The following is a 23,519-nucleotide window of genomic DNA, read 5'->3' as shown; positions in this document are numbered from 1 at the left end:
AGGCGATACATGCCACAACTCAACTAGAATAATAAAGATTTTAGCCAAGCATAACACACACTACAGAATCCTACCATTACTATTATTATGACGATTATTAAGTCCTACACACACAGGGGTGTTGCATTGTAACTGCCTCAACAATAACTGCAAAAACTAGTGATTTGGTCACATTTTGGAGGTTACATCGTTTTTCTAAGGAGAACAAGAGAGAGAGAAAACCATGAGTGGAGCACTCTGGAGATGTGGTATGTGACAAACAGCTTGAATGTATCCAGCATAGGTTAGCTCAGGAGGTTATAATTGTAATATTGTGACACAAATGATCTTGAAAACTTCATATTACACCTCTCAGAATCTTTTTGTGTAAAACAGCATTTAATATTCATTTCACTTTGGAATAACTTAAAAATAATACAATTATGAAGTCAAGAAAAAATCCTGCACTGAGCTGCAACAGCAACATTTCTGTACTGTGTTCAGAAAAGCAGAGCTCGACGGTGAAAAATAAATGATTAATCCTAAATAAAACCAAATCTACGTTTGGCTGCAGCCCTTAAAACAATTTACATGTATGTATATTATCAGATCCTCTTCCTCAGTGACAGAAAACATTTAGATATCACATAGAAAGACACGCCCCCTACTGTTAACGGTTGAAACAACAAACCAGACATTTCAAAATAAACGCCAAACGCCAGGTAAAACCTCCCGGCTTCGAACTACAAAACAATATTTCTAAATGTAATGAGTGTTATGATAACATGGCTGAGCTATTCCTATGTTTTTGTTTTGTTTTTAGAAACGATTGACGTTACACAGTGTAAAAGTAAAACTACAAGTAAATAGTTTTATTTCATCGGGCCAAATCCTGATTAGACAAAATCTCACAAAATATAAATTATTAAATGTGAAAGAAAATCATTATTAAACCGCGTTAATGTATCTGTTGGTTATTCCTACACTGTGTATTTATGTGTTCACTTGTCATTGGAGCTGATGATTGATTTGAACCAGTGACGCTGATGGCTTGCTTTTATTTTGAAGTCTGACAAGTACTCCGGTGTGCGGCGGTGTGGAGCTGGGCGCTTGACAGACTTCTCCAGCAACGATTTGTATTGATGTGATCAAAGGCGAGTGAGGTGGAGGCTGACCCGTGGGCGGTCACACTGCGCAATACCATAGGGCAAAGTTTGCCTGCTCTGATCTGTCGCTTGTGACTCGGAGGACTGCTGTGTGCGGCATGAACCAGGGCTGAGCGCAGGCTCGGGTGGTGCGTATGTCCAATATTATCTTTAATGAATGCTGCCGTGTAACCGCCGTGTTTCAGAACGTACTCTCTGGCGCGGGCCTCTGCCTGTCCACTGCACCGATCCTAGCCATGGGTGGGAGTCTGGGTTGCCACCGCTCCATCCCCAAAGACCCCACTGATTTCAGCTGCGGCAAGCGCAAATTCAGCGCCGCCTGCAATTTCAGCCACATTTTGGTGAATCAAGAGCGGCTGAACATTAACATCGCCACCGAGGAGGAGCTCATGACTCTGCCGGGAGTTAATCGCACAGTTGCGCGGAATATCGTGCAGTACCGGGACTGTATCGGTGGCTTTAAAAAGGTGGAGGACCTGGCGCTGGTAAGCGGGGTCGGGGCCACCAAGCTGGAGGTGATCAAATTGGAAATCTGCGTTTCTAGCAGGACCAGTTCTTCCCAACACTCTCCGTCGTCACTGCGCAAAGACTTGGACTCTCAGTTCTACACCGGGATGAACATCAACACCGCCACCCCGGCGCAGCTCATGAGTATTCGCGGTATCACGGAAACGATTGCAAAGAACGTGGTTTCGTATCGCGCGGAGCACGGCCCATTTAAAAGCATCGAGGACCTGGTAAAGGTGAAGCACATCAACAGCTCGCTGCTCGACAAAATCCGGTTCCAAGTTTTCGTGGAGCGCTCCCGGGCACCCTCCACCAACACGAACGCAGGGCTCCCCGGCACCACCAAGTGTCACCCAAGCCCCTCTTCCTTTAGTCTGGGCAGCGACGACTTGGACCTCCCACCTGGAGGCCCGACCCAGATCGTCTCTGTGCGGCCGAAGGTGGATCGCCCGCTGGGGCTCCGGGACGGGAAGTCCGTAGTGCGCGTGGCCACCTGGAGCCTGCAGGGCTGCTCGTGCGACAAGGCTAACAACCCGGGGGTCAGGGAGGTGGTGTGCATGACCCTGCTCGAGAATGAGTGAGTACCTGCACACACACTCATCACACCTGAAGGCCGCGTGGTTACTGAAGCGTGGGCAGATGAGGAAAGCTTATTGTTTAAGTGGTCTCGGACGTGTGTCTGATTTCTGTGCGTGCATCCGGCAAAATACTGAATAACTCACTTTATTAAATTCAATCACTTTTATTTATATTGCGCGAAATCACAATAACAGTCTTAATGAATGAAAGTTTGTAAGATAATAAACAAAACAACTCGAGTTTCATTTTTCCATCACACTAAATGCGCACAACGTCCAGTCAGCTGCATGTGTGCTGATAGTCATTATGTCAGGATATGCCAGCTGTGCCGTCCACACACCAAAGGACACCTACAGCCACTCACTGCCGCACCAGTCAGCTGAAGCTCTTTGAGGTTTAATTATGCTGTGACCTCATCATATTTTCAGATTCATGACTCTTTCAGTCCTGAACGGAGCCTTAACAGGACGAACCCCTCCCACAACATTACTGCGCGCAGGCCCAAGTGTTCTTGTGCAGAAACCTAAATAGTGATTTGATTTGAATGACAGTCGTGCAGGAATGATGGCTCTTTGTTTCAGGTTTATGTTGTGCATATTTCAGACTTCACAAAACCCAGACTGTGAAAAGACTACAGCACACCAAAGTAGCTCTTTGCTTTGTGTTATTTGTCTTTTATGGGTTCAAAAATGTGGAAACATCATTAAAACTACTGCAGAAAGAAAATAAGAGAACATTGTTTAAAAAGAAAAGTTCAGAGTCATCACCTGATTTTACAAAAGCATAAATCTGGGATTTAACAGACCAAACTTAATCGTGACCTGACGAGTTTTTTGTAGCGTTAAATCTGGTTTTATGTCCAGAATAAAACTCGCATCATGCATCTTTTTTTATAAAGCCATCAGATGCATATGAAAGGGAAAATGTATCATACAAAATACATGAAAGTTCTACCCCGAGACAGCAGGCGAAAAACATTATCAGGGCTTCGTGATTGAGGTCAAGCCAGTTTTGTGCTGCAGGGTGACACATTCTCAGATTCCCTGTCAGACTTGTGAAATGAATAAAGAGCACAGTGGACCGTGGTTCATATTCCACCAGTGAAAATGTTCTTTTAAGCAGAAAACAAACTAAAACAAAATAAAAATCCATCCATGCATTTTGTTTGGCTTATCTTGGGCTGGATCGTGGAGGCAGCAGCCTAAGCAAGCATGCCCAGACCTCCCTCTGCCCAGCCACCTCCTCCAGCTTATCCAGGGGAACACCGATGCGTTCCCAGGCCAGCTGAGAGATTTAATCTCTCCAGCGTGTCCTGTGTCTGCCCCGGGGCCTCCTCCCGGTGGGATGTTCAGCTCTTGAATGACTGAGCTCTTCATCCCATCTTGTCCCTGACCCAGAGTGGCCACTACAACCTTCTCCGTCTGAGGACCGTGGCCAAAGACTTGGCGGTGCTGATTTTCTTTCCAGGCATTGGTCTGCATACAGTGAAAACATAAGACTCTGTGGAAAAACTTTGGGTGTATATACCTGTGAAGACCATGAGTGGCTGTGAAAAATGAGAGTATAGGCAGAGCGCAGCAGCAACGCAAATCAGGCATTAGGGTTTAAATCTCAGTGGCTAGGCTCTTTCTTCTGTTCTCTCATGGATAAACGAGAAGCTAAAGTTTGGTAAGGTGTTTAATTGATACTCCCCCTTTTTTAATATTACAAAAAAAGTTCTTAAAGCCATCTATAGAGCTTCACCGTGGTTTCCAGAGCAAACTGTGTCAAGTACGGCCTAAAGTCAGTAATGGTGTTGTGATCATTGTTAGTGAGGAGCAGGAACAGCAGCAGCAGGAGGGCACTGTGAAGGAGACTCAGTATGTTTGCACAGTGACAAACTGCTGGGTTAGTAATCATAAGACCCAGTCTAAGTTTACACACTTCATGACTTTCCTCCAGGCAAAAGCAGACAGCTACTACAGTTCAATGAACTCTATTTTTTTTTCACCAAAGTTTGCACAAACTGCTCTCGGCCCAAACAGCCTATCAGGGATGTGGAGTTAGACTCAGCTGGCTGCAGTCATCCTGACTATAGGGAAGTGAAAAGAGCTGACTTAAGCTCCTAATAGCAAGGTTCATATGGATCAAAGCATGCAAGCTGATAATGTGGTGTTAATGTTTCTTACTGTTGAATTCTTCTTTCCCTGCTTTTGAAGCATTTATGAAATATGGACCGTGTCTCTCAGTGTCCCAAACAAGGTGGGCAGTTTTGTTCTATTGTGTCAGCTGGGACGCATCTACTTCCCCTCCTGCGTCGACACTTCACAGAGAGTACTGACGACGGTGCACCCAGCATGCTTTAGACAGATCACTGATGTTAGATCCTTTGTCTTCCCTTTAATTTCTCTTGAACTTCCTGATCCATAATGACTGGATGAGCAGAGGCACGCCATGATTTTTGTTATATGAAAAGTAATTGAATTAATTAATAATGCGTAAAGTAGTGTGCTATTATTATAAATGCTGCCCGATATCCTGGACCTAAAGCTCTCTCACACTCTCAGTTTGTTGTGGTTGCTGCACCTCAGTTGTGTATTTGACAGATTGTTGCCTATCTGATAATGTGCACAAACGTACAACTAACCAACAAAGAGGGATGAAGGGAATCATCTTTCACTCTCACTTTACGATACAAAGGAGTTCATGGTTGATTTAGAAGGTGTCCAGGTCTGGTGGCCTCAACATGAGCCCAGATCATCACACCTCCACCACCATGCCTGACAGTTGGTATGAGGTGCTTCTGCTGATATACTGTCATATACGAGGGGGCCAAACAGGCCCAGCTTTGTTAGCCAGCTAACCTAACTAACTAACCATCCAAAGCATATGGGACTGAATTAAAATGTCGAAATTTAATGTTGAAAGATTTTTTGTTATTTTTGTATTTTGGACATTTGAGTGAGATAAAAGCCCAGTACTTACGTTCATTAGTTTATACCTGGAAACTGGACCAGTTTCTTGGACCGGCTCCTATTTTTTCCCTCCAAATATCCTTCAATCACTGATGTGCGATGAATATTGGGACAGGGTGGACCTGGTGCAACCTGTAAATCTGGGGAAAAGAACGCATTTGTGGGTTGCTTTTGGACGAGCCCATGTGGACAGCCTTCGTCTCCTGGTTGTGACTTAATCAGTCTTCAAATGTGACGCTCAAAGGACGCAGCCACTGATGCTTCACCGTGTCTCACTTGTGTCTGCATTGAAGCAGCTAATATGAAGTCCTGTTTGGCATTATCAGTGGTTGCTACTGTCAGAGTGACACTGACGAGTCTTTATGCAACATTTACTCTTATGCTTATGTGTATTTTTCTTGCTGTAAACCCAACTAATTTTGTCTACCTCTATAGACTTGGCCATAGAGTCGTGGCTTACAGTTACCAGTGTTGCCCTGATGAGATGGCTAATAGGCAGCTCAGACTGTGGGTGTTTGAATCCTTGCCAGTGGAAATGGGAGGATCAGGATCTTAAGCAGCAGGAGCGTTGCATGCTCTCAGAGCGATCAGACCTGCAGGGGAGGAAGGAGGTATTGTCTGTGGGACTGCAGGCTGTTTATTCTGAAAACAGGATCTGTGGACAAAGTTTCTGCCTATAATCCCATCAACACCAAGCTGTTCAGCGTCTCAGGTGGGCCAGTGTGGCAGAGCAGTGAAAACATGCAGGTGCTAGAAAAGTGAAACGGAGTCCAGCAAAATGTGGTCTGAACAGGGTAAAAAACAGCTTTTTAAAACGTTTTAAAACAACAGCCACTGATCAAAGCTTTACAGCTAAAAGAATAATGAAAAGCATGATACAAATCAAAGAACACAAGTAAAACAGCACAAGTTAAAAAAAAAAGCCATAATTAGTTTGGAGCAGCTGTTGCTCAGGAGGTAGCCTCGGTCATTAACCAATCAGGTGGTTTGATCCCTCTACTCTCGTCCTTTGGCAAGATACTGAACCATGATTTGCCCTTGATGTATCCACGGAGCGTGTGCGTGCGTGCGTGTGTGTGTGTGTGCGTGTGTGTGCGTGTGTGTGTGTGTGTGCGTGTGCGTGTGTGTGTGTGTGTGTGTGTGTGTGTGTGTGTGTGTGTGTGTGTCCCTGATGTGTTTGTCACATTTTCAGTATTCAGGGTTATATAGACTGAGCGCTGCAGAGGTTCATTAACAGGATCAAACACCAATTAGTCTAATTGAGTAGAACCTGGAGTACCATTGAAAACCCAGCAGGCACAGGAGGAACATGAACCTCCACACATACTTACCCAGCTGGAGTTTAAATCATGAGACGCTCTGTTTTTATGCCATGTGTACTGAATCAGGAGAAAACAGGGAGCACGAGGGTTTATTTGCATTTTCAGAGATGCAAATTTAACTTGATAATGAATTAAAAACATTGCTATTGTTTTCAACAATGAAATGTTCGTCAGGATTTTAATCATTTTATCTGAACTGAGCATTCAAAAAACCTCTGTGCAATAAACAACATGTAACTAAACTTGTGTTTTTCAGTGATGGTCTGAGAACATCTAAAGCTAATGAGCAACTCTGTCTAGATCTCTGGTTGATAAGCGAGCACGAAAGACTGCGGCCGATCCTCGACCTGTGTTAAAGATTCTGACCGTTCGTACGACTTTGAGGTGCTGATTCTTTTAAACATGGACTTCCTGCTGCGATGTTTCTAGAACAAAAGAAATCAATATTTTGATCAGCTGTTAAATACTAATTCACTAACAGTGACTCAGAGAGGCCTCGTGAGTCATTGTGTTATATTTAGTTGTTTTTGCTCTTTGGTGCTATTGAAATATTTCCATTCATTTGGGTTTTTGCTGGTGTTGTTTTTTTATTCTTGGTGCTTTGGTTGTAGCTGCATAATGTAGAAGTTTACAACTGAGCAAAATGTAATTCCCAGGAGTAAACACGAATCATCAGGAAGGACATCCGGTGTAACAAATCAAAACAATCTGAGCAACCTGTTGTGGCAACCGCACTGTAAATAACAGAGGAGCTCAAAACAGCTTTTATTCTTGGTGGTCTGAGGACAGACTGACTACAGGCATGGAGTTTTAGGGAACTATTGCATGAAGACTGTAAGACTGCAGTGTCATATATGCATGTGATCAGTAGAGTCCAAAAGTGTGGAACCAGATTTGCACATTATTCAATGTTTATTTTTAGTCTTCAGTTGATGCAGATGGCTGTTGTTATTGTCATCGTCCTACAAAGACTGTTTAGCCGTAGCCAGTAGCTTTCAGAGCGCTGTCTCTAATGCATCTGGCTGTTTGTGGAGTCTAGCTTCAAATTGGCAATCACACATCGAATTATGAAGGACTAAAGTTTATTTTTTCCTTTTCTTTGTTTTGTTTTGTTGTTGTTTTTTTTTAAATAAAAGGAGTGAAGTCGATGTAAAAATGTGGATGGGCTGGTGGTGTGTTTCCTCCTCACCCAGGCAGGTGGAGTTCTCTAGAAGACCTGCTGGGGATGCTTATAAGGACCTCAGCTACCCTTAATCCTTTGAAGGGCCACATTTAGACCACTGCCAGTAAAGGAGGTTGAAAACTGGAACTACTGGTGTGTAGTCGTGGATGGATAGATGGAATTGGCACACTGAGCATGAGAGTGCTGAAGAAACAGCTGTGATGTTTATTTATAGTAGCACAAGTACAAATGGCTGAGACGGTAGCTTCAGTGCAGCTTTTCTTCCTTTTGTGTTGGTATGTATTGACAGCGTGTAGAAAATCTTTGCTATAACAGTCACAGTTTATGTTGATTCTTTGAAAACATCACTAGTTGTTGCAGAAATGTCTGGAAACTGCTCCATTTGAGCAGATACCAGGTGTTGCACACACATCTCTTCTCCACGTTACCCACAGTTGTCAAATGACTGTTGGCGATGAGAATCGGTCCCCATCTTTAAAGGAGAAGAACTCTGCTCTTTTTCTCTGTCTGACATGAATCCTGTATAACTGAATCAACGTGGCGGTCTGATCATGGCTGAATTGTGCCATGTCATGTGACATGTTGTAACTCAATTCTGACTCCTGACTGACGGCATTACTTATGATGCTTGTGCATCCCTGGTTTCATTGAGGATCAGCTGACAGGAAGCAGCCAGCAGCTGTAATGTTGAGTGTCTCACCTGTGTTGCAAAATGCAATGCAAAGCAGCTCATCTTCAGAGTAAAAGTGCCTGTTAGAAATGTATAGCATTTTATTAAGCTGACTGTTGATCTGGGAAGTCATTTGAAAAGTAAACAGTTCAATATTTATTGGGCTGTAAAGGCCCCTCCTTCATGCAGTGTTGGCACATTGAATTTCAAACAGTCTAAAGTGTGTCTATAAAGAGTCTTATTTTCTCAGCTGTCTGCCAGTTTGTTAAAAGAAACTTTAAATTTGGCCTAAGTTTGCTGTGTGTTTACTATGCTGAGTCAACCATAATACATGACGATCTCCTAGAAAAACTGATCTCAGCTTTGCTTGGTACCAGTAAGTCATAAATGCTGTGCAGATGCAGTGCGAGGGTAGAAAGAAGAAATGAAATGCTCAGAACTTTTAAGGCTAAAAGTTCCATTAATGTTAGAAGATTTCTATAAAACAGAGTCATCCCTCACATTACTTCATAGCTAGTAATAATTTTAATTTTTCAATGTTCTGATACAATGTTTGGGGAAAAATAAATTTTAAGTTTATAAATTTTAATTTACAAATACAAAATGGGTGTTCTGATGATTAACTCTAACCAGTACGGTTGAGTTTCAAAGTAACCTGAAAAAATGAACGTGGTCCACCCAGTACTATATACAGTGGTGTGAAAAGTGTTTTTTTGTGTATGTTTGTCACACGTAAATGTTTCAGGGTCATCAAATAAACCTAAATATTAGGCAAAGATAAGAAGTAAACACAAAATGCAGTTTCAAAATGAGGGTATTTATTAGTCTATTAGGGGAAAAAATCCAAACTCAAAGGCTCTCGTGAGCCATTATCCACAAATGAAATCGAAAACATGGAAGCTAGTGAACTTTCCAAAGAGTGTCTGACCAAAATTACCCCAGGAGGTCACAAAAGATCCTAGATCAACATCCAAGGAGCTGCAGGCCTCAGTCGTGTCAGTTAAGGTCAGCGTTCATGACTCCACCATAAGAAAGATGCTGGGCAACAATGGCCTGCATGGTGAGTTCCAAGACGAGAACCACTGCTGAGCAAAAGGAACATAAAGGCTGATCCCAGTTTTGCCAGAAAACATTGTGATGATCTCCAAGACTTTTGGGAAAACACTCTGTGGCCTGATGAGACGAACGTTGAACTGTTTGGAAATGTCACATTACATCTGGTGTAAAAGTAAGACAACATTTTCGAAATGGAGCATCATACCAACAGTAAAATATGGTGACCATCTATTGTGACCTGAAGCTGAAGTGCAGTTGGGTTCTTTAGCAGGACAATGATCCAACACACATCAGCAAGTCCACCTGTGAGTGGCTTAAGAAAAACAAAATGAAGACTTTGGAGTGGCCCAGTCAAAGTCCTGACATGAACGTGACTGAGATGCTGTGGCATGACCTTAAAAGTGCAGCTCCTGCTTGAAACCGTCCAGTGTGGCTGAATTACACCATTTCTGGAAAGATCAGTGGGCCAAAATTCCTCCACAGCGCTGGGACACACTCACTGCCAGTTAACACAAACACTTGATTGCAGTTGTTGCTGCTAAGGGTGTTTAGGGGGCAATCACTTTTTCAGACCACTGGAAAACCATGTAGTAATGACAGGAGGAATGCCCAAAGTGTCCTTTTGTTGTCAGTGGGTTTCATTATCATGCTTTTCTATCAGGTTTTTCAACTAATTATTTATTTTAAGAGGATTTGGGTAAATAATGCATATGTATGTATATGATGTACGTGTAAAGGTACATTTTTAAAAAAATGCATTCTCTCTCTTATTACAGTATCAAGTTACTGGCAGTGCAAGACCTGCTGGAGCACGAGGCTATTGATAAGGTAAAGTGGAACATGAATTACACTTATCCCAACTTCTATTGTAAATGAGGTGACTTGCGTGCACGGGCAGCAGGAATCAGAAATGTGACAGCAGCTTGTCTTTGTGTATACTCTGCAGGGTTTCAGTGATGGAGAGGATCGTTAAATTGATTGGGTTACAGCCATGTGGTTTAAGTACGCCTGAGTTAAAAATACTCTTGTGCTCTCGCTCCCAAGACTGACACCCTCAAATTTTAGTTTATTTTTTCCGTCACACTGCTGCCAACATTAGCGCACATTTCATTCATTCATTCATTCATTCATTCATGTCATTACTGATTTCTCGTAACTTATATTTGTCATATTTCCTTTTAGTGAATAACATAATGATTAGCAACACATGTCTCGTCCCCCCCCTCTTTGTCACTGGCTATGGGCCAACTTGTAACAAGTGGGGGCTTGTCTGGGATCTAATTCATTGTTGGAGACGGTTTGCATCATCTGACTTAAGCTCATTGTTCGATGGAAACTGTTTTCACTCCTGTCTTGGAAGGAGTCTGTTGGCTTGGTCCGCTCTGTGTACATTTGGCTTGTGTTTTTGTTCTTTTGTCACAGCTGACAGAGGAGCGATGTCCCGTTTCTCTGGGCTGGTCACAGTAAGGGGGCAGATGTATTTAGTTGGGATGTTTCTGGCAACTATTTTCTTAGTTGACTAAACGAGGGAAATAAATTTGACCACATAACTGACTAGTCTAAAACTAAGAAACACTCAGACGTCAGCTTACGTTTGAGAACCGTTTAATAAACAATATTTAAAAACTCTGAAACCATTAATCCCATTCTTCATGTCACTTAACTGGGCAGCACCTCACATCGTGTGTTATAAATATTACACATTAAACTCCAAATAGAAAAGGAAGAAAAAAACTTTAAAATAATAAACTAATGTTAAGTTTAACTATACTACAGCGTTACTACAGAAGATGCTCATGTGTTATTAAAATATAACAGATTAACATCTGAATAATTAATAAATTGTTGCTGAAAAGTCTGGCACATTGTGCCGGGTATCATTCAGAATGTAGTCACGTGACACACATGAACAACTTTAATGAATAAAGATTTTGAATAACAAATCAATAAATTATAGCCATTTTCTTCCGCTTATCTAAAGTCATATCTTAAAGATCTTATAGTACCTTATGACTAGGGCTGGGTATCGTCACTGATTTCTAGAATCGATTCAATTCCGATTCACAAGGTCCCGAATCGATTCGATCCACGATTCGATTTAATTCGATTCGATTCGATTTAAATCTGGGAAATTTTGACAGTCAGAGATATAATTCAGATCAGAACATTTACATATTTTTGTATCTATAAAAAGGAAGCTGACACTCTCAAGACTTTATCCAAGGTGTGAGCATCACAGCAGAGGCCTTTGTGTCAAAGTAGCTGAAGATAAAACACAGAAAAACATGAAGGTGGTTTTCCTGGCCTGGGATTTTATAAAAATATTCTGCAGTACATCAAAAACGAAAGAAAACCATTAATTAATCAACATTACCTCTGACGTTACAGCGGTTTTATTAGAGACATGGCTAAGCATTTTGCATTTTGAATAATTTTAAAAAGTTTCAATTTGTTCAATATTGAACAGCAGAAATGAGGTTTTCTTTTCGGAAGAATGTAAAAGGGGAAAAAACAGCGGCCGACAGCGCTGTAAGCAACAGTAGACTTGTGCGTAACAAGCAAGCGAATAATGAAGAAAGCGAAACTGTTCGAGAGAGGAGGGGGGGGGGGGGGGCGGGGAGAGAGGGGGAGGGAGAGAGAGCTGCGCATCGCAATGGAAGCAAAACAGTAAAAGAGTGAATTCATGACGATGTTTATGTGAAGCGTTTGGATCTTCTTTTGCTGCTGGTTCGGTCAATATTGTTTGGAGAGAGATCAAACTAACAGCCTTAGAATCAGCGCATAAAGGGCGTGAACACAAAGCGCGGACCCGGATCAGCGAGCTGTCGGCTTTCAGCCCCGACTGTGAGAAAGGCGACATCTAACTGATTCTGATCCGCGGGTCGCGCTGTGTGTTTAAGTCTATGTGCAGAAGCCGTGTTCCTGCTCTCATTTACTGTCTTAACTGTTTGGTGGTTCTTGAAATTTTGTGAGATGTCACCAGAGATTCTGGCATTTTGGACAAAATAAATTTATATTAAAAAATCGATTCAGGATTTTAATGAATCGATTTTACCTTATCCAAGCCAGAATCGATTTTAATCGATGAATCGATTATAAAAACCCAGCCCTACTTATGACCACTGAGGTGAATTGGCACTTCATGAGTAATCAGACTCCATTTTATCTTAGAGACTTTGTAGTACCGTGTCACTCCAATAGAGCACTTCACTCTAGGGACTCTAGGGCTTATGTGTAAATTATACTCCTTCAGGAAATCTACGTCGTAACTCGCGCTTTAACTGAAACCCCATCCTATACCAAAACCTTCTATATAACAGATCGACACACATCACAAGGGCTTGAATGCCATGGGAGGTTGTGGTATAGTGATAAAAGGAACTTCTGGTTATTATGCAAGTTAGAATGTGGCTTTCCAACAGAGGTCCAAATCAAGCTGTGGTTGCGAGGATATTTAAAAGTAGAAGCAGAGCCTTCAGCTTTCAGGTTCCTGGTCTTTGGAACCAGCTCCCAGTTTGGATTTGGGAGACAGAAAATGTCTCTGCTTTTAAGATTAGGCTTAAAACGTTCCAATTTGATAAGACATATAGTTGAACTCCAGCGATCCAGCAATGACTCCTCCTCTAGCTGCTCTACAGAAGGCCTAGGGTGCTAGGGCAGCGGTCTCCAACCTTTTTTGCGCCACGGACCGGTTTATGCCCGACAATATTTTCACGGACCGGCCTTTAAGGTGTCGCGGATAAATACAACAAAATAAAACTAGTACCGGTACCGAAAAAAAGAAAATTTATTCATAACACACGTGAAAAGACCCAGGAAAACCAAGTTAACGATAAAAACGATAACAAAATAACGCTGAAAACTGATAAAAACCCTGAAAACCACACATTTCACACCTGAGCCTCAACTCTCGCGGCCCGGCACCAAACGACTCACGGACCGGTACCGGTCCGAGGCCCGGGGGTTGGGGACCACTGCTCTAGGGGGGTTCCCATGATGCACTGATTGTTGCTTCTTTACTCACATATTTTACTCACTATGTGCTTACTCTGCTCACTCTGCATTTCATCATTTGTTATTATTAATCTCTGGCTCCCTCCCATCACCTCAAACCAGCTGTGGCAGATGGCTGCCCCTCCCTGAGCCTGGTTCTGGCAGAGTCCTCCTCTTGCTAATAGGGAGTTTTTCCTTCCCACTGTTGCCAAGTGCTTGCTAAAGGGGGTCGTTTGAGGTTTTTGCTGCAGGGTCTTTTTCCTTAAACTATAAAGCACCTTGAGGTGATTTTTGTGACTTGGCACTAAACACTGCCAGTCAAAAGTTTGGACACAACCTCTTATTTAATGGTTTTTCTTTATTTCTACTACTTTCTACATCATAGATACAAACTGAAGACATCACATATATGAAGAAAGATACATGGAATTATGTAGCAAAGAAAAAAAGGATAAATAACTCTAAATATGTCTTATATTGTAGATTTGTCAAAGTAATGCTTTGACAAATCTGACAAATCTTGCTTTGTCGACAGCGCTGCAAACCTTCGGCCTTCTCTCAATAAGCTTCATGATGTAGTCACCTGAAATGGTTTCACTTCACAGGTGTGCCTGTCAGGGTTCATTTGTGGAATTTCTCGCCCTCTCATGCAGGAATTCTGATAACCTCGATCAGGATTTTTATTCATCTTTAGGCATGAAAAAAGATTTTTTAACTTTCTTTTATACATGTACTTTAAAAAAAAGTTTTTTACATGTTAACTTATGTGGACAACATCACCTTTCATCATACCATCAACACTGACGCAAATACAAGAAAACAGCCTTTGAATAGCTGCCCACTGTAGTGACCACTGTGCATGAAAGAGTTAATGGGGTTGGGACCATCAGTTGTGTTGTGCAGCGGTCAGGTTGGTGCACAGCTCACAGCTCTGTTTGACAACTGATAGAGTTCATATTATGGCGAGAACCAATCAGCTAAGTAAAGAGAAACAACAGCCCATCATTACTGTAAGGACTGAAGGTCAGTCAGTCTGCAACACTGCTAAAGCTTTGGCCCCAAGTGCAGTCGCAAAAACATCAAGACTACGATGAAACTGTCTGACATGAGGACGCCCCAGGAAAGGAAGACCAAGAGTCCGTCTGCTGCTGAGGATACATTCATCTGAGTCACCAGCCTCAGATCAGAGCCCAGATAGATGCCACACAGCTCCAGTAGCAGACACATCTGTACATGTTCAGAGGAGACTGTGTGAATCAGGCCTTTATGGTCAAATAGCTGCTGAGAAACACGACTGAGGAAAAGCAACAAGAAGAGATTTGTTTGGGCCAAGAAACACGAGGAATTAGACCATCTGTGCTTTGGTCTGATGAGTCCACAGCTGAGATCTTTGGTTCCACCTGTTGTGTCTTTGTGCGATGGTGAACGATGGTCTCTACATGCACTGTGAAGCCTGGAGCAGGAGGTGTGATGGTGTGGGGGGGCTTTGCTGCTGACACTGTTGGGGATTTATTCAAAATTGAAGGCAGACTGAAGCAGCATGGCTCCCACAGCATCCTGCAGCCACATCCCATCATTTATTCTTCAGCAGGACAATGGCCCCGAACACACCTCCAGGCTGTGTGAGGGCTCTGTGACCAAGAAGGAGAGATGGAGTGCTGCACCTGATGGTCTGGCCTCCAGTCACCTGACCTAAACCCAGTGGAGATGGTTTGGGATGAGATGGAGGACCAACAAGAGCTCAGCATCTCTGAACTCCTTCAAGACTGTTGGAAACCTTTTCAGGTGACGACCTCGTGAAGCTCATGGAGAAACTGCAGAGAGTCAGCAAAGCAGCAATCAAAGCAAAGAGTGGCTACTTTGGAGAATCTAAAATATAAACGTGTTTTGAATTATTTCACACTTTTTTATTTACTACATAATTCCATCTGTGTTCATTCATAGTTTTGATGCCTTCAGTGAGAATCTAAATTAAAACAAAAAACAAAACATGAAATGTGAACGTGTGTCCAAACTTTTGACTGATAGTTTATATATGATTCAACTGAACATTTGCTTTAATAACTGTGCGCCGGTTTGAGTGGTTTAAAATAAGATTTCATATTGTTTGCTATTAACTGCTGCTCACGCACTAAGTATAAGTTGACTTTAAATTGAATGTCCGGAAATCCGTATGTCTTACTTTGAGAAAATAATATAAAATGTTCATATTCAAATCTGAAATATTAATTTCATTTTTAAATTTCAAGTCCTGCCAGCTGGGTCCTTTTAATTTACAGGGAGTGCAGAATTATTAGGCAAGTTGTATTTTTGAGGAATAATTTTATTATTGAACAACAACCATGTTCTCAATGAACCCAAAAAACTCATTAATATCAAAGCTGAATGTTTTTGGAAGTAGTTTTTAGTTTGTTTTTAGTTTTAGCTATTTTAGGGGGATATCTGTGTGTGCAGGTGACTATTACTGTGCATAATTATTAGGCAACTTAACAAAAAACAAATATATACCCATTTCAATTATTTATTTTTACCAGTGAAACCAATATAACATCTCCACATTCACAAATATACATTTCTGACATTCAAAAACAAAACAAAAACAAATCAGCGACCAATATAGCCACCTTTCTTTGCAAGGACACTCAAAAGCCTGCCATCCATGGATTCTGTCAGTGTTTTGATCTGTTCACCATCAACATTGCGTGCAGCAGCAACCACAGCCTCCCAGACACTGTTCAGAGAGGTGTACTGTTTTCCCTCCTTGTAAATCTCACATTTGATGATGGACCACAGGTTCTCAATGGGGTTCAGATCAGGTGAACAAGGAGGCCATGTCATTAGTTTTTCTTCTTTTATACCCTTTCTTGCCAGCCATGCTGTGGAGTACTTGGACGCGTGTGATGGAGCATTGTCCTGCATGAAAATCATGTTTTTCTTGAAGGATGCAGACTTCTTCCTGTACCACTGCTTGAAGAAGGTGTCTTCCAGAAACTGGCAGTAGGACTGGGAGTTGAGCTTGACTCCATCCTCAACCCGAAAAGGCCCCACAAGCTCATCTTTGATGATACCAGCCCAAACCAGTACTCCACCTCCACCTTGCTGGCGTCTGAGTGGGACTGGAGCTCTCTGCCCTTTACCAATCCAGCCACGGGCCCATCCATCTGGCCCATCAAGACTCACTCTCATTTCATCAGTCCATAAAACCTTAGAAAAACCAGTCTTGAGATATTTCTTGGCCCAGTCTTGACGTTTCAGCTTGTGTGTCTTGTTCAGTGGTGGTCGTCTTTCAGCCTTTCTTACCTTGGCCATGTCTCTGAGTATTGCACACCTTGTGCTTTTGGGCACTCCAGTGATGTTGCAGCTCTGAAATATGGCCAAACTGGTGGCAAGTGGCATCTTGGCAGCTGCACGCTTGACTTTTCTCAGTTCATGGGCAGTTATTTTGCGCCTTGGTTTTTCCACACGCTTCTTGCGACCCTGTTGACTATTTTGAATGAAACGCTTGATTGTTCGATGATCACGCTTCAGAAGCTTTGCAATTTTGAGACTGCTGCATCCCTCTGCAAGATATCTCACTATTTTTGACTTTTCTGAGCCTGTCAAGTCCTTCTTTTGACCCATTTTGCCAAAGGAAAGTAAGTTGCCTAATAATTATGCACACCTGATATAGGGTGTTGATGTCATTAGACCACACCCCTTCTCATTACAGAGATGCACATCACCTAATATGCTTAATTGGTAGTAGGCTTTAGAGCCTATACAGCTTGGAGTAAGACAACATGCATGAAGAGGATGATGTGGACAAAATACTCATTTGCCTAATAATTCTGCACTCCCTGTATATCGAAGCAGATTGGTAGAAGATGATACTTAATACTTTTAAAATGTTTTTTGTGTGTGTATTACCCGTTTGCCATGTTGTATTTAAATAATTATCTATTAGATAATAATTTGGGTTGGCTGTAGCTCAGGAGGTAGAGCAGATAATCTCTAATCCGAAGGCTGGTGGTTCAATCTCTGGCTGCTCCAGTATCCTTGGGCAAGATACCAAACCCCAAGTTGCTTTAGATACTTTGTGCCAGTTGCTTCCAGAGTTTTACAAAATGTTAATTTGCTTTTTAGTTAGTAATATAATAACAGGCAAACCTGTCTTTATGTGTTGCAGTTCTGTGCAGAATTAAATCAAGGAACACTTGCCAGTTTACAGAAGTGGAAATGGCCACGAGGGCTGTGGAAAAGTGTTGTGTCGGAAAAACCCACCGGCCATTCCAGCAAGGTGGGTTTACCATTGGCAGCTGTTACAACGACACTTTAAATTGTATCCACAAAAATAAATCAAAGTCTAAACTTTGCCGAAGATCAATCAGTTCAGTTTTCAGTTCCCAGAAATCGATTTGAATAATTTACCCGTCGAGAGTTTTTAACATTTTTTAACACTGTGACTTTTTTTCTTAACCACTACAGTTTCTTTTATTATCTAGAACTGTTGCAGGTGTACTGCAGTAAAACTATAGTAGTGCTACTGCACAGACTGATCTTTCATGCGGAATAAATATGAAATGATCTTTTGTAAAAATAGCAGTGACCCTCCAGCTCTATTACCAGCAGCTGTTTACCTTCATGCTTACACTCTAAGAATCAGCATCAGTAAACTACATGTCAGATGTTTATGTAACTGACATATGAATAACTGTGATTGACTAAATCATAAGTAGAGTAAGAAGATTGACTTGAAAGTTTATATTAATTAAATAAACCTTTGAAAACGTATCTAACACTAATACATCCCTCTGTTCACAGGGAGTGAGCTACTCTGGCTTTTTGTGGGATAGCTCCTCAGGAATTGATCTGAAGGATGCCCTTGTCTTGGAGTCTCCTGCTGTCAATGGAAATGGGAGTCATGTACACCATCCACTCTATGTGGCTCACTTTTTAGTAAGGCTATAATTTATTGTCATTGAATTCATGTGTGTTTGGTTATAAAAAACAATTCAATTAATTTTATTTATATGGCACCAAACCCACCAACAGCTGTCTCAGAGAGCCGTATCTATAAGACCCTGGAACGATGAAGAGAACAGCCCAACAATCAGACAATATCCATTTGTAATTGTTTAGGATCTGAATAATTTCTTAAACCTCCAGAACTAACACATGGTTGATGCACTGCTGCATATTTCTTTGGTTTTATGTATTGTTCTTCTTTTTACTTAGCAGGATAAAAATTTAAGTGGTCAAAAAATTGACTTTTTCCATTAGATTGGTTCATTTGAGCTGACGGTGGTGAATGTCCATATGCAAGCCCCTGCTTCACCAGAGCAGTCCGGTGGCAAAAACCAAAACTCTGATGAAGCCAAGTGTCAACGCCTCCCTCCCAGCATCCAGGGAACACTAAAAGGTTAGTCTGCCAGGTCGGACCAGTCGAGACCGCATGTGTCAGACGCCGTAGACGGATCCGCAAAGTCTGACGTCATTTTTGACGTCTTGTCCTATTTTCCGTTTCTTCCTTTGCAGGTGAAAAGGATCTACTAGTGTTGGGCAATTTTGGTTGCTCTCCTCAGAGCTCAGAGCTGGACACACTGAGAAAGGAGAAATTCTGTGCCCTGATACCATCCACTCAGTTCACCAACATCACCACCTGCTCACCACAGGGCACCCGCTGCGTGGACAACATCTGGGTCAGCCGTTCTCTGCAGAAGATATATTCAGGTACATGTACAGTTGTGTTTGGACAGTTGCACCGATTAAGATTAAAAAGTTCTCTTAGGTTGTCTTGATAAGGTCAGGTTTCATATTAAGGGAAATTATCTGTGAATTCATTCAGCATTCATCATATCTCAAGTTATTTAGTTCAGTTCAGTTTTATTCGTGTTTCATTAATTCAGGGCAAAAGTCGGCTAAGTTTACATTACAAGTGCATCTCAGGATATTAGAATATTATGGAATAGTTTTTTTTTGTAATTTAATCAGGTTAGACCTGATATGATTTCTTCTGCTTTATTTTAAATGTTGGTTCGCTCAAATTATTATTAGTAGTAGTAGTAGTAGGTAGTTGGATGGACAGCTGTCTCGCTGACGGATATCGACACTCCATGGAGGGAAAGCCACAGAGGATCTGTGCTGAGAAGGCTGATTGATTTCAGAGAGCTATATCAAAGCTTTTTAATCAGAGGTTGACTAGAAACTAAAAGTATGGTAGGAACATCTGTATAAGCAAAAAACAAAAGTTGATTTTAGGAACTTGGCTGAGGCTGGTCTTAGCAAATCACGAGCCACCGTGCACAGATGTCTTCAGGAAAGAGGCTACAACTGTCACATTCCTAATATCAAGCCAATCCTGAAAAATAGAATTCTTTTAGTTTATTATCTGAGCTAAAATGAAAAAATGTTACCATCCTGCTGTTAGACTGTTGGTCCAAAGTCCTCTTTTCACCTGAAAGTAAGTATTGCATAGAATCTGGATGAAGAGTGCAGAGACACAGAAACCACGATGTTTGAAGACCAGTGCGATGTTTCCACAGTTTGTGAAGAGATTAGATGATAGTTGTAAGTTTGATAACTTTCTGACCATTACTGTAGGAGGAATAGCAGCTCTTCTGAAGTCTGAGTGGATGGACGAAGGATGCTTTTAAATTCAATTCATTGTATTTTTCTGGCACCAAATCACAAGGTGCTTTGAGACCATGCCATAACCACACCGATTCTCAGAAAGGCCTAAAAATAGCCAGTTGTCCACCTAACTGCACATGTTTAAAGGAAAGAAAAATCCTTGAAAAGAATGTTAAAAAAAAAAAGAAATTCAAAAAACATTTTTTTCATCCCTAAAGATGAATAAAAATACTTAAAAATTTTTTGTCATAATTCATGCATGAAAGGGTTAATGAATATTTGAAAGTTATTATATTAAAATAGTGAAAAAAACCCCAATTTTTCATAATGTAATTTTTTAAAATGGAAGATGGAGATCCTGCAGAGTTAAAGAACAATCAGAGTTCCCGTCTGATCCTCTGAATCGAGCTCAGTTGTGGCATGATAGAAGACTCTAGGTTAAATAGTCTGGATACACTGATATGAAGTTTTAAAGATAAGTGGCAATGTCCACGTTGACTCTGTCATTTATTTGATTTTTTTACATAACTGTATATAAGTAAATAAGCCGAGTACACCTCCATGATTCAGGAGCTTGTAAAACCAACTTAGATTTTTTGTTCTGTCTTGTTTATTTCTGCCTCTTTCTAACATGCGTACTATGACTGACAGAGCTCTGACCAAGAGTTCCAGTGTGCCTGCTGGTTTATGCACGAATGGCAAATAAAGAACTTTGAACCTTGTATTTTAGCTCACTCAGGGTTTTCATTATGCACAGCTCCAATTTTTATGAGGTGCGTTTTAGAAAGATGGGGATTTCTCTTGGCGACCCTTCCAAACAAGCCGTACTTGTTTAGTCTTTGTTTCTAACTATCAGGAACTCAAACATATAACATGCTAACTTACGCCTGTATAGTTTTAGATGTAGTTCTTGTGTTATTAGTTAGCACTGCGTGTCTACATAGAGTCATCACAGAAGTCCAAGTCGAGCGTTGCTTTTACACAGGTGGTCAGTTTAGTTCTTTATATTGTATGTTTACAATCCTAACAATCAGATGAGCCTCTATGAACAGTGGGAAGGAAAAACTCCCTTTTAAGAAGAAGAATTGAAAAGAAAGAAAGAAGTCACACAAGCAACTAACGATTAAATGTATAGCAGTTTATAAACTAGTCATATAAAACAAGTAAAGTCAGGTTTTTCATTAACGGTCTTAAAACGAGGCTGGCTTTAGTTTCAAGTCTGGTTAAAAACAGGTCAGGTTTTATGCCGAACACAAACTAAATGTTAAGTCAGTTCTCAGGTCCTTTACACAAGACTAAGTGTGCTCTGGAGTTCACCAAACCAATTTAAAATTTGGTCTCCAGTTATGACAAGTCAAACCAGGTGTTCAAGTCTAAGTTTGGTCTAATCTGAGTGTCAAATCATCAACTTACCAAGTGTGCCAAGACAAGTCTGAGCCTAGTTAAAAGCACTTTGAGGCCACACTTGCACCTGAGTTATTTAGACTAGAAGTCACTCAAAGTTTAAGTTGAGTCTCAAGATAAAAATAATTACAAAATAAATGTAAAAATGTATTTTAAACTATGTGTAAAGTAGAGGATACATGGTTACTTCTCAAATGTATGATGAACGTGATCCTAGTTTTATAGAAGCTACTATCAGATCAAAGTTTGGTGCATTATTTGTGTTGCATGAAGTTCTAAGTATCTCCTGACTGTTCTTGTGTCCTTTGTTCTTGACAGGCCACTGCATGGTAGTTCGGGAAGGCTTAACTAACCCCTGGATCCCAGATAACTGGTCATGGGGCGGTGTGGCCTCTGATCACTGCCCTGTGTTTGCAGAATTTTATGCAGACCTACCTCCTAAGGAGCTTAGCGGACCTGGTATGGCAGTGGTGGACAGGGGAGACATTCTGCCCAAACATGAGCGGTGACATCGGCTGCAGCAAAGACAGAACTGAATGACATGCAGATTTTAACCTATCAGGATTCTGCTTTATCTCGGTTTGCTGTGGCGCAGTTTCCTACAAAATGTGAACAAGTGCCAAGATTGCCTTTTGGGTTTCAGGTTATCAATGGAAAATCGTAAATGAGAAATATTCAAGCCATAACAAATGTTTAGACAAAAATATGATGTATTTTAAAAGAAATGTGCCAAACATTTTATATATGTATAGAAAAATAAAAATAAATTGATAGATGATCACGGTCTGTACGAACTCTTATTGATACAGTTTGAGCACCATCTGAATGACCTGGATCTCTTTACAGGCGCTGCTGTGTCCTTCATCTTTTATAGTTCACTGGAGAGTAAGATTCAATCTCAGCTGCTGAGCTCATGAAAGCTGTGTGCTTAATTATACAAGTGAAGCTTGTGTGCATGTGAACTGCCATACTTCCCTGAGAATAACGTTGCCAGGCACAGTGACATCACAGGGCTTTGCTGCTGCCCTTAAAACTGGTCGTTAACCACCTTCACAATACTGCTTTTGAAATTAAACAGCCAAGTAACACACACTTGTGTTATACTGCTCAGCACGAGGCACACACGGGGTTTTAAAAGCACTGTTTATGTGCACTGACGCCTTCCTGGGCTGCTGTTGCCGACTGGCTCTTTCTGTTTTGGTACACAGCTGTTCTCTCTCAGCTCCTCTCTCCCTCCACGTCCTGTGTGCTGCTCAAGCAGGGGAGGCATGATCTGATGATCCCTAACTGCATTGGCCAGCCTCCTCTGGCACTGCCCCCTGAACCCACTGCACCACTCCCCCCACTTTTTTTTTTTTTTTTTTTGCCCTGTAACACACACAGATTTTAGCACACACAGCTTTGAGCTATTTTCAGGTCTTACTGATCTTATTGACCTTACTGACAAAGCACTTTACACAGCAATCAGATCAGAAATTGACTCTGAGCAGTCACGTGATCCCATGACAGCAGAGATGACGCTGGTGATGGTTGGATGACTCCTCATGAAGTGATTAATGTGCTGCTCAGTAGTGAGAGCTGCTGGATTAAAAAAGTTACTGCAGGCAACCTGGAGAAAGAATTTGTCCCATGATTCTGATACCAGGAGACCAAATGATCCTGATTATAACCAACTGATGAAATACAAGGTGAAGCGTATGTATTCCAATTAATTTGGCATAACAGTATATCTAATATATGTTTGGTAAGGGTCTAAGGAGCTTGGAAAGAAGAATATTTTGTAATGAAGTATAAGTGAAAAGCGTAAAATAAAAATGAAAGTTTTGTTTGTGCTTGTCCCAGTGGGAGTGATCGCACTTGTGTGTGAGGAGGAGGAGGTTTACACACATGTCTGCAAATAAAATCGTGTTCATTCGTGTGAACATAAAGAAATGAGTCCACGAGCAAAGCATTGGGACGTAACTCACACTACAACTGCGCAAAAGTGGAAACCGGATCGGGAAAATAGGCACCGCACGGTGATAGGACACTGCTGCTGTACACGTCACATAATGTTTCTTAAAGCAATACACGCACCGATAACGGGTGTGGCTAGCT

At 41.5% G+C, this 23,519-nt stretch overlaps 1 protein-coding gene across 1 annotated transcript; it reads left to right on the top strand.

Annotated features, from left to right (window-relative positions):
• The first annotated feature begins 1,098 nt into the window (after positions 1-1,098).
• eepd1 (endonuclease/exonuclease/phosphatase family domain containing 1) lies at positions 1,099-22,201 on the top strand. The gene is made up of 7 exons (XM_085446334.1): positions 1,099-2,229; positions 10,193-10,244; positions 17,575-17,685; positions 18,210-18,344; positions 18,669-18,807; positions 18,924-19,118; positions 21,741-22,201. The coding sequence occupies exons 1-7, from the start codon at positions 1,280-1,282 to the stop codon at positions 21,929-21,931; spliced, it is 1,773 nt and encodes a 590-aa protein (XP_085302460.1). The 5' UTR covers positions 1,099-1,279; the 3' UTR covers positions 21,932-22,201.
• The last annotated feature ends 1,318 nt before the right edge of the window (positions 22,202-23,519 follow it).

This window comes from Copadichromis virginalis, linkage group LG22, assembly GCF_057382275.1.
Source record: "Copadichromis virginalis isolate Kocher_CV1m ecotype Utaka linkage group LG22, C_Virginalis_male_GT1.1, whole genome shotgun sequence".
Lineage (NCBI taxonomy): Eukaryota > Metazoa > Chordata > Actinopteri > Cichliformes > Cichlidae > Copadichromis > Copadichromis virginalis.
Note: the sequence above shows the minus strand (reverse complement) of the source record. Positions and strands in the feature narration are given on the sequence as shown.